The sequence below is a fragment of the Cicer arietinum genome, chromosome 5 (assembly GCF_000331145.2).
Source record: "Cicer arietinum cultivar CDC Frontier isolate Library 1 chromosome 5, Cicar.CDCFrontier_v2.0, whole genome shotgun sequence".
NCBI classification, from domain to species: Eukaryota; Viridiplantae; Streptophyta; class Magnoliopsida; order Fabales; family Fabaceae; genus Cicer; species Cicer arietinum.
The window spans coordinates 54,124,511-54,140,508 of NC_021164.2; the positions used below are offsets into that span (position 1 = coordinate 54,124,511).

The 15,998-nt window shown below is 29.6% G+C and overlaps 2 protein-coding genes across 4 annotated transcripts; one reads left to right on the plus strand and one right to left on the minus strand.

Moving 5' to 3' along the window:
- Positions 1 to 4,849: 4,849 nt before the first annotated feature.
- LOC101506743 (WEB family protein At5g55860-like) lies at positions 4,850 to 9,779 on the plus strand. Of its 3 annotated transcripts, none has more exons than XM_004498087.4 (4): positions 4,850 to 5,054; positions 5,746 to 5,798; positions 6,486 to 6,709; positions 7,775 to 9,779. In XM_004498087.4, exons 3-4 carry the CDS (start codon positions 6,527 to 6,529, stop codon positions 9,563 to 9,565), a joined length of 1,974 nt encoding a protein of 657 aa, XP_004498144.1. In that variant the 5' UTR covers positions 4,850 to 5,054; positions 5,746 to 5,798; positions 6,486 to 6,526; the 3' UTR covers positions 9,566 to 9,779. The 3 variants fall into 3 exon arrangements, with proteins under 3 accessions (XP_004498144.1, XP_004498145.1, XP_004498143.1); XM_004498088.4 differs by having other exon boundaries at positions 5,746 to 5,783; XM_004498086.4 differs by lacking the exon at positions 5,746 to 5,798 and having other exon boundaries at positions 4,851 to 5,054.
- A 584-nt stretch (positions 9,780 to 10,363) lies between these two features.
- On the minus strand, positions 10,364 to 14,515 carry LOC101507505 (SEC14 cytosolic factor). Its single transcript, XM_004498089.4, has 12 exons — positions 14,359 to 14,515; positions 14,148 to 14,215; positions 14,028 to 14,056; positions 13,513 to 13,596; positions 13,350 to 13,403; positions 12,982 to 13,056; positions 12,678 to 12,731; positions 12,453 to 12,512; positions 11,917 to 12,012; positions 11,495 to 11,596; positions 11,314 to 11,394; positions 10,364 to 10,974 (listed from the first exon to the last, which is right to left on the minus strand). Exons 2-12 carry the CDS (start codon positions 14,200 to 14,202, stop codon positions 10,597 to 10,599), a joined length of 1,068 nt encoding a protein of 355 aa, XP_004498146.1. The 5' UTR covers positions 14,203 to 14,215; positions 14,359 to 14,515; the 3' UTR covers positions 10,364 to 10,596.
- Between the last annotated feature and the right edge of the window lie 1,483 nt (positions 14,516 to 15,998).

The window sequence follows — 15,998 nt, forward strand, 5'->3', positions numbered from 1 at the left end:
TAATTTTTATATGCCGACAATATAAAAATAAAATACCATTATGATTGTGACTATAAAGATCATTATGATTAAAGTCAAATACTTTTATAATTAATTAACAAGGTAAAATGTATATATACTAAAACGGGATATAAAAATTAAATTTTGTAAGATAATCTTTAATTTTTTTTCTAATAGTAGTATAAAAGACAATTAGATCAATAAAAATTAATATACATCAAATTTTCCAACGGCTTCTTGTAAAAAAGATTGAAAGTAGTTTTTTTATTTAAAATTATTTGAATATGACAATATAATCTTTAGGAAACACCTTAGCTTAAAAAATGAGTATATGAAGTATATGTATACTTAGTGAGAAAAGAAAATGGATGCCCTATGCCACCGCACCTGTCGAATACCCTCGGTCCCTTATTGCAATCCTAATAATGTAAGACATTGTTACACTATTATAGATAAATAAGATAAGATATGAATAATAAAGTGGTTGATTTCAGCAAATAAATTTACTCTTACATCATGATGAACGTTGATTTTTCTCCTCCACGGATTTGAATAGTCCTTTTACTCTCCTTCACTTGTTCAACCTTAGTCTAAATCAGACAAGCTACCCAACCCCTAATAAACACTTTAAATTATCCATTGCATATTGTAATTAAAACCATTAATGAATTCATTGCATATATTTAGGTGTATTTGTGTCCAATAAATCCTCTTAAATTATTTCCTTTGTACCTTGACAAATCCAAAAATATTACAAAACCCTCTCAATTCAAAATAATTTTATTTTATAAGGTAGACTTTTAATAACATTTATAATTACAACTAGTTTGAAAAATAATTTTTAACACTTAATCTTTTGACCTAAAAATACATTTAATCTTCCATTTTTTTTGGGTACAACCATATTTATTTATTTTATTGCTATTTAATGTAATTAATGTAGCATTTGGAAAACCATAAGTAAAAGAGAATAATAATAGAGTTGTGTGTGTTTTTTATTTAATTTTTTTCTATAGATTCTTTCTGTTGTAGTAATCATATTTGAGACACGTCGATTTTAAATTTATTTTATGAAAAAAAATGAAAGTAGACTACATATTGTCGATTTTAAATTTATTTTATAAGAAAAAGGTGAAAGTAGACTACATATTATCTAGTTATGTATTAGTTTTTTTATAGACACAATTTCTATATTTCTTATTGTTTTGTAAATATTTTTTTAAAAATAGTTCTGAATCTTTTCTAATATTTAATAGTTAGCTATTTTTATTTAAGAATGTATATTTAATTTTTAAATACTATAAATTTAAATTGAGTTATTATTCTCTGATTTTTGTCGATATCAGATATATTTGTCTATATTTCAAAATTCATTGTTCATAAAATTCAATCGAATAAAATTTTAAATTTTTAAGACCATTTGTAGATTTTTATTCAGCTGTATTTATGTTCAATAAATTTTTTTAAATTATTTCTGTCAACATATTCAAAAATATTTCATAATTGTCGACATTTAAAATTATTTCATTTTTTGAGGAAGTCTTTAATAAAAACAACAAAGAATACATGGAATAAAAAAATAAGTAAGTGATTTTTATTGTTCCTTTGAATTTTGACACAAATAAGTAAGCCTCTATGATATATGTGAAAAGAAATAAAAAGCAAATGATAAAAATAATTTTATTGATAAAGGAAAAAAACTTTTAATGTGATGAATTCATTTTCAACCACACCTTATATACGCTTATTAAGATTTAATATTTTTCATAAGGTGTCAAATCAGTCATTTTAAATTATCAAGTCAACGACTCTATTTACAAATAAAAATCAACAAAAATTTAAAAAATAAATATAAAACTGCAAAGAAGAAATAGAAATAAATAAATAAACAAACCGCAACAAACATAAAAATATATATAAAATAAGAAATATATAAGATTAAAAAACGTTTATAAAAAACAAAATACACTCTTCATTGAAGAGCTAGAAGTGAGCAAGTCATTTTATGTATTTTACAAATGCAAATGTGAAGCTTGAACAAAACAATTTATATCTTTCATAATTTATAATGAGTTTTAATACAATTGACTCTCTCATTTAATGAATATTATTAATGTAATACTAACTTTAAGCTCTCTCACCTCGTCTTCTTAGAAATATTATTTGAAAGTTGGTGCAAGAAATATGGAAAAACATACTCCTTGGAGGAAGCATTCTCTTAACCCTTTAAGCCGCAAGCATTCTCTTAACCATCCCCTAGAATTCAAATACTTCATGCGGATATATGAATTAAAGACTTCACTTTTAATTTGGATGATGCACATACATAACCTAATGATATATATCATGTTATATGTTATATTTCATACATTTTTTTATATATATTTAAAAATGGAAAATGTTTATCCCGAATACCACTTTCGTGAATAGTAACGAACCAAGATGATTGGTTAACTACACAACTATCCACCCATGTTTTCCATCAAATAAGGGTTGAAAATTTAAAGCAAAGAAAAATTAGGTCTTGTGGCAAAACCTTTTAACGTTCTCCCGACCAAAATATGTGACATTTTTTGTAATTATATTTCAGCTTTTAAGGGTGGTTTGGTCAATTTCGCCAAAATGTTTTAATATATTTACATGTTCATTCTCCTTCTTTAACGAGATGATCATTGAAAAAAAATTGTTTAGAGATATTGGATCTACTCATTATAGATTTAAAAAATTAATTTTAACTCTATACTTTTAAAGATTATTTGTATAAAAATTTAATCAAAGATTGTAAAACTTATTTCGTACTCATTTGTTGTATATTATAAAAATAATTTTCATATATAATAACTTATATATTCATTGTTATATATAGATTTTAGCATAATAAAATCATATTTTTTTAAAAGATATATCTTGAAGATGTTTTTTATGAGAAATTATTCAAAATATCTTATTTTTAAGTATTTTTTTGAAATTTTATTCTTTAAAAAATATTATACAACAAAAATTAAATATTTAAATGATTTTTTATAATAAATTATTTAAATCAATTTTTTATTTGTAGTTTTATTTCAAAAATCTATTTTGCAAAAATTTAATATGCATGACCCGAAATATATATGTGGATTATGTACAGGGATATATCAAATGAGAAAAAACTAGAAGAACAAATATAAACCATTGGATGTAAATCAACGGTGCAGATTAAATACCCTTTTAATTCACTCTCATATTTTTTATAGTACTCATTCAATCACATGATTCTCTTAAATTTTTACAGTTTTTTCAATCAGGTAAATAAAAGGCACATGGCTGATTTCGTTGTGCCCATTCAATTTTGTTGTGCCAACTTTAATTTATGCAAAGTTTGATTTTGTTTTAACAATAAAAAAAGGTTAATTTTGTTTTTGATTGTCAAGCCTAAGTATCGTCCATGGCAATTTGAGGAGATTCTCACGTGCTTGTCTACCAATGCTCAAAACTCTATGCAATTATAAAATAAAATAAAAACTTATATTACCTAAATCAAGAAACTTAGGTTTTAAAAAATAAAGAAACTTAGATTTTGGGCATTATAAGAACTTCCATTTAATTTGTAGAAATATGGTAGGAGCAATAACATCGATCACTAGACATGTATATGACTGAAAAGTCAATTTCAAAAACAAAGTAGTAGTAGAACTGCAAACAAGAGCTGACGAGGCATATATATGTGTGAATTTCATAGTATTCATTGTTTTAATATTTTAATCATAACTAGTAAAATTTGGATTACCATTACTAAATAGTAATGTTTTTCTTGTTACAAAATCACTTATTACTTATTTATATTTATTTTAATGGTTTTAAAGTGATCAATAGTTTTTCTATACATAATTTTACATTTATAAAATCAACCTCTACAATACAACAATTTAATCTTGGTTCAACATCTACCTCTAATATTAATGCATTCATATCTATTTATTTTAGTAGATAATTAGTCGCATTTATACTTGCATCTATAATGTGAATTTTTACGTTTTTTGATCGTAGGTATTTTTTTGTACATATCCTATAGGCATTGGTCCAATTTCGATCCCTAGTTACAAAAGTAGGTAATACAAATTTCTCGTTGATAGTGTCAAGTGTCACGTATGTTTTGGACCAGGCTAACCTTCACTTCAATTCAATTCAATTCAAGACAGAGTTTGCATTCCGCTGCCTATGGAAAACACTCGTTGACAATAGTACAACCTTTGTAGATGTTAGGTTAGTCTTGAGCTTTCTATAACTTTGTCGAGCTCCAATTAGATATGAGTGGATTACAAAGCAAAGGCGTGTGAGAGTTTGTGTTACTTTATTTATTTAGTTAATTAATAATTTCCCTCACTTTCAATTTATTTTCGCAATTATTGGCGACAACCATGAAGAAAGAAATAGGGCAAATTAAAAGGACTTGCCTTTTTGCTGTCTTAACACCTCTTTCTCTCACCGTCAACTATTTCAATTTTCCATTATCCCGTAGTTAAAAAAAAATAAAATTGAAACGTTAAAAACACATTATTTAATTTGTATTCTTTGATTAGTTAAAATATTTCATAAAATAAATAATATATAAATTTAGTGGAATTTATATAAAATAAAATATGATTTCAATTGTCCTATTAATATTTTAAGTCATCTCACCAACACTGTTTCATTTTGAACCGTGATATGATGACGTGGCGGACACTCACATGTTCCTACCCCTTTTCACAAGCTGTGTCCTCATCTTAAGGACATAAACGTCTTTTCACAAACTAAAAGTCACCAAAGCAAACACACCCCGAAGCAGGAACACAAGTTTTAAAATAGAAACGGATGCAGCTGATATTACACTCTCATCTCTCCCCGTCTTGTTTGTTTGTTTGTTTGTTACTATTATGCTGATGCAAAAAATTTGTCTTCAACAGCTTTTGTATTTTCAAACACATCCATCACTTTCTCTCTCCACCAACTCTCTCTCTCTTTCTCACTTGAGATTCAAAATCACTGAGTTTCTTAGTAGTTGAAAAGTTTTGAAGAATCGATTCTGGAAGGTGAGTTTATGATTTTATTTTTAATTTTTTTGATGGATTTTCTTGCTGATTTAGTTAAAGCTAGAAGGTTTATTGTTTTTGAGATTCTGGGTTTTAAAGTATTTTGGATTTTCTTGATGGGTTTTTGAACTAGCTACTTTATTTTGCTTCCTTTGTTTTTTTTTTTTTTTGTTACTCTTCGCTGTTTTTGCTTTTCTTTTTGTCGTTTTAAATTTAAGTTTTGTTTGTGGTGTTTGGTCTTGTTTTCTGTCGTTTAGACCCAACTTGTTTTTTTTGTTTGCTCATGGACTTTCAATTTGCAGTGTTCTTCATTTGCCCTGTGATTTTGACCCTTGACTTTGTGTTTGTCGACAAATTTTAATTAAATATTTTTAAATTTTTTATGTTCTTTTCATTCTGAAGGTGATGCTTTGAACTGAAAAAGTCTTTGGAATTAAAATAGTGAGTTGAATTTGAAATATTTTGGTGCTATTTTCACATATTAATTGTGAATTGCATGCAATTTTTGCATTTTTGGTTGTTGGGACTTATTTGCACAGCTGAAAGCTCCGGACATTCTTTATGTATTAGGTTTTGCAATTGTGAATGGACTGTTTCATGTTTAACATGAATTGTTAAAATTGCATTATTATTAATTATTTGCTGAGTTTATGCATTATGTGTATTGTTTTTAATGGATCTTACTTGTTAGATTCTGGAATCATGGACTGTGTGGGAAATTAATCCAAAGTAAGCTATTGATAGGTAAATTAAGTATTTTAAGAGAGAATCTTACTGTTTCAAGCTTTTCAATGAACCTGATGGCCAGTGTTATTACTGATTATAAGGTCTTCCAATCATATCTATCTTGAGTTAGAGTATTAACACTGCACAGCAATCATTTTTATGCCAAATTCCTATTTTAAAGGTTATTTGTTGTGGTCTTACTTTATGTGTGCGTTTGGCAAGGCCAAACCGCTAGTTTATAGCGTATAAGCTCATATGACCAAAATAGATCACGAGCTTATAGCATTTTTAAGATACTACTTCAAGTAGCGTTTGATCTTATAGCTTGTAGTGTTCCATATTTTTTCTCAGTTTTACCCCTCATTATCTTAATTGAACAAATTTAAATATTAATTAATAAATATATTTTTATGTCATTTTATACTTATCAATTAGCTAATAATATTATCAAATATTTTAAATTCAATCAGCTTGCTTATCCCCTATCAACTATCAGTCAGCTTATCTGCTTTAAGTTCATCCACTATTAGCTAGTTTATCCGTCATCCTCTATTTTTTTACCAAATAGAGCCTATGTTTGAAAAGCTGTTTTTGAAACTTGGGATTGCTTTAACTTTTATGTGGATAATTTCCTTATTTACTAGTTTATGGTGATGATAATACTTTTAGTTTAAATTCTTTCCTCTAACATGTTTATAATAACAGGTTGGTTTTGAGGTGCTTAATAGTTAGATCTCTAAAGTACAATGGTAGCGAAAATCCGGCACACTGCTACGGACTCTCCCAATCCAAGTCCAAAACCAGAGGTTGGAGAGATTGACACCAGCCCACCTTTTCAATCTGTTAAAGATGCTGTGAATCTATTTGGTGAAGGTGCTTTCTCTGGGGAAAGACCTATCATTAAGAAGGCAAAAGCTTATTCTGCCGAGGTAATTTTCAGTTTTGTATTAGTAGGTTTTCTCAGCTACAAATCCATTGCAGTACTGTTAAATAGCACCTATAATAGTAGTATAGCGCAGGCTGTGTAACGAAATTTGAACAAATTGCTATTGTTCAACGATACACTTTTTAGTACAAAATGTAGCAAATTGCGGCTATAGAACAAATCACTATTTTCGACACTAATCCATTCTGATGGCACTTTTAACATATTTTCAGTTTTATTTACTTTGGCCCTTATGATAACACTTTCAGAATGTTGTAGCTTTTATTTAAAAAATATAATTCTGACTTCTGAGTTAGATTATCTTAAGTTGTAGATGGTTTGGATTTTTTATGATAAATCATATTCATAAAATCATCTATACTCTACTAAATTGTGTGCAGATATCGCCTATGACATTTCGAAACAAGATTTATGGGGTGTCTCAACAATGTTCTTGGTTGAAAGATATTCAAACTGTGTTGGAATACTTTGTTTTTGTTCAGTTCTTTTTGTAGATTTGGTCACAACATGGTGTCGTTTTGACCATTTAAATGGGAATATCTCATGGATATGAAGGGACTTGTTTTGATCAATTCGAGAACTATGTTACGTCTTCCATGTAATAACATTATGCAAAACTATATTCGCTGTATTAATAATTAATTACCATAGAAGTCTACTTTTAATTGGATAACACACAAAGATATGTTTGGTTTCTGGAAATGGTTTCTGTTTTCACTAACAATTAACCAAATGCTACCTATTTTTTTAACTTATTTTTCCATTGTCAAAGATTTGTACAAGTGGTGAAAACAATATAATGTTGTTTTCACACGAAACAAATATCAATCTTTGAAAACAGAAAATAAGGTGAAAACAATGTCACATTATTTGTAATTATTAATAATAATTAGAAGGTGGAAACAAAAAGCTTTTCCTTAAACAAGCTCTTCTATCTTTTGAAAACTGAACTAGGTTACCTTATGGCAATATTCTATTTCCTTCTTTCAAGCTTATAATGCATTTTGTCTTTTTCATTATGTAATTTTCAATTTTCTTCTTTCACTAGAGAGTTTTGGCGAAGGAGACAGAACTTCATGTAGCCCAAAAAGAGCTAAACAAGTTAAAAGAACAAGTAAAGAATGCTGAAACTACTAAGGCTCAAGCTCTTGTGGAGCTCCAAAGGGCTAAAAGGACAGTCGAGGAGTTGACACAAAAGCTAAAACTTATCACTGAATCTAGGGAGTTAGCAATCAAGGCAACAGAAGCTGCAAAAGTTCAGGCGAAACAGAAGTATGGCGACTCTGATGGAATAAACAATGCCTGGAAAGAAGAGTTAGAAACTGCAGTTAAAAGGTATGCATCAATAATGACAGAACTTGATGCTGCTAAGCAAGAACTGAGGAAAACTCGTCAGGAATATGATTCATCCTCGGATGCAACAGCGTTGGCTCTCAAGCAAGCAGCAGAAGCTGAAAATTTGATGAAGGAAAACACGTTAAGGGTATCTGAGCTGTTGAAAGAAATTTCAGCTGCAAAGGAGTCAATTGAGCAAGAAAAACTTGCATTCGTGGAAGCACAGCAACAGCAAGCATCGATATTAACCGAGAAAGATGCTCTTAGACAATCATATAAAGCTACCCTTGAACAATCCGAAAAGAAATTACTTGCTTTAAAAAAGGAATTCAGTCCTAATCTGACGAAAAATCTTGAGGTGCAGTTGGCTGAGGCAATGAGTGAAATTGCAGTTCTGCAAACAGAAATGGAAAACAAAAGGTCATCTGACTTGGACTCTGTGAAAACCATTACTTCGGAGCTTGATGGTGCTAAAGAATCACTGCAGAAAGTAGTCGATGAGGAAAACTCTCTTAGAACCTTGGTAGAGACTCTGAAGGTGGAAATAGAGAAGGTAAAGAAAGAACATTTGGAATTGAAGGACAAAGAGTCGGAAACGGAATCCAATGTCGGTAATCTACATGTCAAACTCCGCAAAAGTAGGTCTGAGCTTGAAACCTGTTTGACCGAAGAATCTAAGGTTAGAGGTGCATCTGAGGAAATGATCTCGACGCTGAGTCAGCTGACATCTGAAACCGAGGATGCACGGCGGGAAGCAGAAGATATGAAGAACAAGACAGCCGAGTTAAAGAAGGAAGCTGAAGCTACCAAGCTTGCATTAGAAGATGCAGAGAAAAAGCTTAAAGAAGCAATGGAAGAAGCAGAAGCAGCAAAAGCAGCCGAAGCTAGTGCTCTCGAGCAGATTACAGCACTAACTGAAAGGACCAGTGCTGCACGCGCATCAACGTCGTCGGAATCTGGTGCCGTTATTACAATCTCGGTGGAGGAGTTTGAGTCGCTGAATCGGAAAGTCGAGGAGTCTGATAAATTAGCAGACATGAAAGTGGATGCTGCCAAGGCACAGGTAGAAGCCGTGAAGGCTAGCGAAAACGAGGTTTTGCAAAAGTTGGAAGCAACTCAGAAGGAGATTGATGATATGAAGACTGCGACACAAGAGGCCTTGAAAAAGGCTGAGATGGCCGAAGCAGCAAAGAGGGCGGTAGAGAGCGAGCTTCGAAGATGGCGCGAGCGGGAGCAGAAAAAGGCAGCCGAAGCTGCAGCTCGAATACTGGCTGAAACACAGATGTCGTCGCAATCATCTCCTCAGCATTATAGGTTTCAAAAGCAGAATCCTCCTCCTCCTCCTCCTCCTCATACAACAGTTGAAGTGAGGAAGTTGGAAAAAGAGAAGGTTTCGTTTTCGAAGAAAACCGTGTTGCCGAATATCAGTGGTATCTTTCATAGGAAGAAAAACTATGTTGAAGGTGGATCTGCTTCTTATTTACCTGGTGAGAATCCTGTATAGTTTGTGCAGAAGGTGTTGAATGAATGTGAGAGAAAACAAAACATGTTGATTTGTGTGTAGTTGAGGAATTTGTTTAGATTATGATAATGAAGTGTGTTTGAAGGAAAGTATATTGTGTGGTGTTAATAGTTTGGGGACATGCATTATATGTAAATGGAACCAGTAGAAAAAAATTAAAATCTATTGGTAAAAAATATTGGTATTTTTCTGTTGATATTAAGCTTTCATGATTGGTGGATTGAATCCTTTCACTGGACCTATGTCATGTGTCATGTGTGTGTGTCAGATAGAGTAAAAGTTAAGTGAAAGCACTATAAATGTATCTATGGAGTTTTGTTGGGTATATCTAACAATTAATCATTTGAAGTCACCTAATTTTATATATATAAATTATCCAACACCTACAAATTTTTATAAAAGTTGTAATTAAGGTATTTTTTCCGAACAAATTAGGAGAATAGAGGAATTAAAGTTCCGAAAATAGTGTTTTTTATTTTTCAAAATGTATTATTTTGTTTTGATGATAGACAGTTGAAGTGAACTACTCTCGTGAAGAGTATGTGAAATGTTAGTTAATGTGAAATAATTAAAAGACATTGTCATTTTAATTATAGTTAGCAGTATTAATTTATTTTGAAACCTAGAGGGAAATTCATATGCAAGTATTATCCAATATGAAAGCACCTTATACGAACTTAACATTTGAGTAAAACTTTTGAGTTCAAATAACTAAATAAAGATGACAAGGAACAATGCATCAAGATAGTTATATCATAGCAATTATAACATGGTGCCATCTTTTCTATGTTAAACAAATATTATATCATATACTCATTATCCAACATGGTTATAGAAATTAGATTAAAGCGTGTATCTGAAGATATTTGCATCGAGTTGATGCAAACATTACAATATTACATCTAAAATAATAACTTGGTATATAACCCTTTATAAAGAACAGGTATAACCTTCCATATCAAATAGATATATATCATAAAGCAATCAAGAAATAAAAGTGACCCAATTTCCACTCAATGACCATTAACTGCAAGACCATTTAGTGAGTTAGTAAAACCATTATTCTGAATTTCCAATTTGTGAAACTCAACTTCAATGGTTCCATTATTCTGATTTTCCAATTTGTGAAACTCAACTTCAATGGTCTTTGCTATTTTGGCATCATCAGGGTCTGGCTCTGGTATGTCTACATAGAAGGATCCTTGTCTCATTGGCGATATCGACTCAACAAAGTTAGCTTGTTGCTTTATGTAGTTGTAGAGTTGTTGATGGAAGACATGATTGAAGGAGAAACAGTTTTCAGTAGTATTTACTCCTGCTGATGTATTATGTCTTGATGACTTCGAATCTTGTTTTTTGCAAAAGTGTGGGAGAGATGCATAGTCCATTACCTGAGAAAAAAGAAGAAAATTCGGATTGGTTATGTTCCTTTTCAAGTCACAATATCATGTTCAATCAGCAGAACCATAGTGATTTATTCAAATTTTGCAATTTAATAACATTTTATACTAAATAGCATATCGCAGAACAAAAGTGATTTATTCAAATTCTGCTACGCTGTAATGTTGCTATAATTGCTACTTGATAACACTTCCTCGTGAAAAATTAGGAAGGAGAAATATGAAAGATTTATGACATACCACATAGAGAGGGTTTTTCAATGCATATATCCAAACACATACATATAGCTCATTGAATTTATGCGCTTACGACATAATGTTAACGTTTACCTTGAGTAATTCATCCTTCCCGCAGCCTTGCAGCACCTGAATTTTCCTCCTTGTTCTTTCTTGCAAAAGAGGCCTTACAACCTTCCAATTATTATTAAAAGAGTTCAGTTAATAATCTTTGGAATTTGAATTATGATAATGGAATTAAAGGTGAGAAGTGAAGAAGGTCAAACTCACAAACCTTCCAACATGCAGAGAATACATATGGTGCATTAACAATATAGTATGTGTCTGTCTTTTCCGGGTAGTTCAAGTCATCTATTGTAGATATCGCCGTCAAAAGCTGCAAAATGCAGTGATCAAACACGAAATGTCAACTATAAAAGCATCAAAATACATTAAGAGACGAGACATGAGAAACTTCAATTCAATGTTGTCAATCACGGATCACGAAACATAGAAGTTTGTTCAAACTCTGCTCCACTACAGTACAATAGCACGGCTATAGCCACTATCCAACAATACTTTGTATTAAATAGTGTATTGCAGAATAATAGCAATTTGTCCAAATCCTGTTATGCTACAGCGCCGCTATTTGATAATACTACTTCAATTGCAGTGACATTGTCATCAAAAATAATATTTCCTCAATTGCTAACATACCCTTAATTGGTTTAGTGCTGAAAATTTCAAACCAGTCATATCCAAGACTTTCACACAGGTGCCAATATATTGTCCATGCTTCTTTGTAGCTGTTGGCTAAAATAAAATTTTCAAATAAGAAAGGTCATAAGAGAGTTTATAGGAATAAATAGAAGAAATCAACCTGTCTACTTTTCCATGATGTTTAGATGTATATATATTTTATTGTACAATATTTAGTTTTCTTGTTTCAATTTAATAAAATCAATGTTATTTGAATGTATGAATATTTCAGTTTTAATATTCATATTATATGTTTTAAAATTTAAATACGCAAAAGAACAATGTTAATAAGAGAAAATTGTACAAAAAATGTCTGATCAAAATTAGCAGTTACTTTTGGGGTTCCCTTTATTTTATGGTATATAATTTTAGAATTTAGAAATGTGTTGTTAAAGGCAAATATGTCAACAACAAAATTCAACTAAAATTGGTAGTTACTTTTTCTTTGGAGATCACTTTATATTATGTTATAAATTAAACAGTTAGGTACTTACCAAGATTACCCTATCCCTATATTCATTCACTTGGATGTGTGACTGTATATAGTATTTGTCCTGAAAAATAAATAAATAACTGGAATTTTAACATCAAATAGATAATCTTTAAAACTCTGGAGCATTCTTGTAGAGAGACTTGATTAGCAAGTATTAATGTCTAATTCATAAAATTTGTATTAAATTAAATTAAAAAAAAAAAAGACGGTATGGTGAGATTCTTACAGATGCTTTGTCATATGTACTGAGCCCAACACCAACAGCGATGACTGGTACGCCCTGGCATAATTCATCCAAAAAATGAAAGAAATTATAAATTGTGTATATATAGAACCACTAATAAATTTCCAATTTTATTTATGATATTATATCAGAAAAATTCGTTCTCTTAGACATAAAATGAAAGTACATGTTACAAGCGCTTTTGCAAAATTAGACATCTCTTTTCATTGCATACTGCAACATTAAATTATTAGCTTCTAATAACTCAAACACAAAAGTTTCCTTAAAAACATTAAAAAATGAACACCTCTTTTGTGTAACCAGACATTCCTATGAGTTGAGAATCTCGCACAGCTCTGTATAAATCCGCAGAGATCGGCTTCTGCTATCCAAAAAGGAGATAATTCAATTCAGCATCATTAAGATCTTATTTAGAATTATAGTAAACATTTAATTTATGATAAAAGTGTGCACCAAAATAGATAAAAAGTTTCATTAATTCAGGTTTCTAACAGATTAAAAGTTGATCAATGATAGAAATGAATCAAAATAGATTCAGATGCATAATAGTACTCACTCAATGAAAAAATTCAGCAAAGAAGTTTCATTAAAAGATAACCAGAAAACCGATCAATTCAGAAGATGAAAAAAAAATTGCAGAAAGAGAAAACTCACTGCTAAAACTTTGTCAATCTCATTTTCCACTCTCCAATGTAAACAATCAATTAACTGCAATAGTTTCAATTGTCAGCAAAGTATATACATCCAAAGATCAAAACTCAAGTAATCTTAAGATCAACCAACCTGGCTGAAATTCAATCTAAAAGATTTTACTAACCATTTTATGAGCTTTGGCAACACACCCGTCCCTAGCTTTGAGAAACCGTGCTAATGTTTCGGTAGGATAGCCCTGGTGCATATTCTGCAATTAAAAGAGTAAGGTTTCAGGAAGAAAACTAAAACTCATGATGGCAAAAATATTCACTCTCAAAAATAGCAAAACAAAAAATGTAGAGGCTTAATATCTCATAAAAGAAGAAAAAAACATTGAAAGATCCTTAATTAGGGATTAAAAACATCAAGATTTACCCTCTTCAACTGTGAGGTACAAAAAATCCAGATCAATTTTGCAGCAAATTTTAACTTTTGGACTAATTTTCCTTCAAAAAAAGGAATTAAAAGAAATGCTTTTTTAACTTCAAATCAGGTTGCAGATCATTAATCATATAACTTAAAAAACCAAGATCAAGAAAAAAAAAAAAAAAAAAAAAAAACAAAATTTGGATGAATGTGAAACTTCTAAAATATAATTTTTTAAAAAAAAAAAAAAAAAAAAAAAAAACAACAACAAACCTTGAATGTGATCTTCAGTTTTTCATCCACTGCAACAAAAAAAAAAATTGTCAATGATCAACAGAGATCATAGAAGAACAGAATAATGCAAGTCAAATTTTTAAACTTTTGATAACACACCATTTTCCATCAGAGACTGCAACTGCTTAATTGCTTCTTGATTTCCAACACCCATCTTCTTGTTAACACTAAAATGAAAGAAAATAAAAAGGAAAATTCTTAGGCAAATGGGTTTTCAAATATAGATCTTTTAAAATGACCCCAAGATTCTTAGTTACAAAAGGTTTAAAAATTGGAGTTGGGGAACAAAAAGGGAAGGTGAGAAACAAACCGTTGTAAAAAGATGGTAGCTTTAGTTTAATGGAAGAAAAGATCAAAGCATGGAAGTGAATGTGTTTTTGGTGTTTGTTGAAGTACTTGAGTGGTCAAATAGTGGGAAAATTGATGAAAACAACCGAATAAATACCAACAAATAACAATCCACATAATATCAAATTAAATATCTATACTTGCTATTATTATTCTCTTTTATTTTATTAAATAATTGAATCCATTCATGTAGAATATTTTAGTTACATTTTTTGTTTAATTAAATTATTGAGTCTTTCGAATATAAAAAATACTAAGATTTGGTGTAACTTTTTTCTTACAATATTACCTCTTATTTAAGTTATTTTATTTATAATCAAATAACTATAGAATTTTATAAATTTTATCGGCACATCATAGTACTTAATAATAATAGTAATTTATGAAGAAAAAAAAAATTGTGAATAAACCTATTTAAAAAATTTGTGGATCAAAATTAAACAAATTTTAAAATGTTTGACGAAAAGTAAGCTACATGTGTTGTGTGGTGAACTGGTGGTTAGATTTTTTAATCGTTTAATAAAGTTTTAATTATTAATGGATTTGAAACAAGAGTAAAAAGCATGTGCCTCCTCGTTCCTCAATGATACTTTTTGAAGAATATATAATTAATTAATTAATAATATTTCCAGGCAAAAAATTAATTAATATTTACTGACTTGTATTTCTACACAAGTAGCTTTCATTGGATTATTATTATTGGTGGCACAAAATTGTCTACCAAAATTTAGCATATTTTTTATTCAAATAGGATAAACCTCTTTTGTATGTAATATATATATGGAAAAAAAATTGGTATAATTAATGTATGTCCATCCAAGTTCCAATATGTTAAGCAGCTTTCCACTTAATCGTAGGTAGCTGTTGCTATTAAACATTGTACAAATTTCTATTATCTCCAATCCTCCACTTTTAAGTCTATTAAAGTTCAAAACTAAAACTAGAACTAGAAAGTCAAATTTCATTAATAGCTAAGCCAATAAATATATAAGAATACGTGTCTTTGTCACGATCTCTTTATTTTTCTTTTAGGACGGTCCATAGTTATGGTCCCAGTTTCTGTTGAATTGAAATTTGGGTATTCATTTTCGTCGGATGAGGTCGGATTATTCCGCTATGCCACCTGCACGGGTTGATATATATAGAATAATAAAATTTAAAAAATATATTTATTTTAATTAATATAATAAAATAATAATTATTAGAAAAAATAAATAAAATATTAAAAAAATTAAAGTTTAAATTATATAAAAAATATTAAATAAATATATTATAAAAAAATTTACAAATATTAAAATTTTATTACCAGATTCGATAAATATTAATATTAAGTTGTGGTGTCATGTCAAAATATTAATTTAAAAGCTTCAAAAGTCAACAGCCACATTTTAGTAAAATTCATTAGAAAACATAATTAATACTACTAATATAAGATTACAATGTGTATAACAACTAATATAACCAATTAATAACTACTTTAACCATAAAACTAATTCTAACAAATCTAAAATTATCTCTAGCTGCTAAATGTTTGATAGCAACAATTGTTTCTTTGGCGTCTAAATAAAATCTGCAAAATGGGGTTGAGTTTGAAGAGCTATT

Excerpts from the sequence above, each read along its gene's own strand:
- LOC101507505 (XM_004498089.4), bottom strand. The coding sequence starts at position 14,202 with ATGGGTGTTGGAAATCAAGAAGCAATTAAGCAGTTGCAGTCTCTGATG. Across the intron at positions 13,057-13,349 it reads AGATTGACAAAGTTTTAGCA|AAGCCGATCTCTGCGGATTT; the intron begins GTGAGTTTTCTC and ends TTTGGATAGCAG. Across the intron at positions 11,597-11,916 it reads CAGCACTAAACCAATTAAGG|CTTTTGACGGCGATATCTAC; the intron begins GTATGTTAGCAA and ends TGCATTTTGCAG.
- LOC101506743 (XM_004498087.4), top strand. The coding sequence starts at position 6,527 with ATGGTAGCGAAAATCCGGCACACTGCTACGGACTCTCCCAATCCAAGT. Across the intron at positions 6,710-7,774 it reads CAAAAGCTTATTCTGCCGAG|AGAGTTTTGGCGAAGGAGAC; the intron begins GTAATTTTCAGT and ends TTCTTTCACTAG.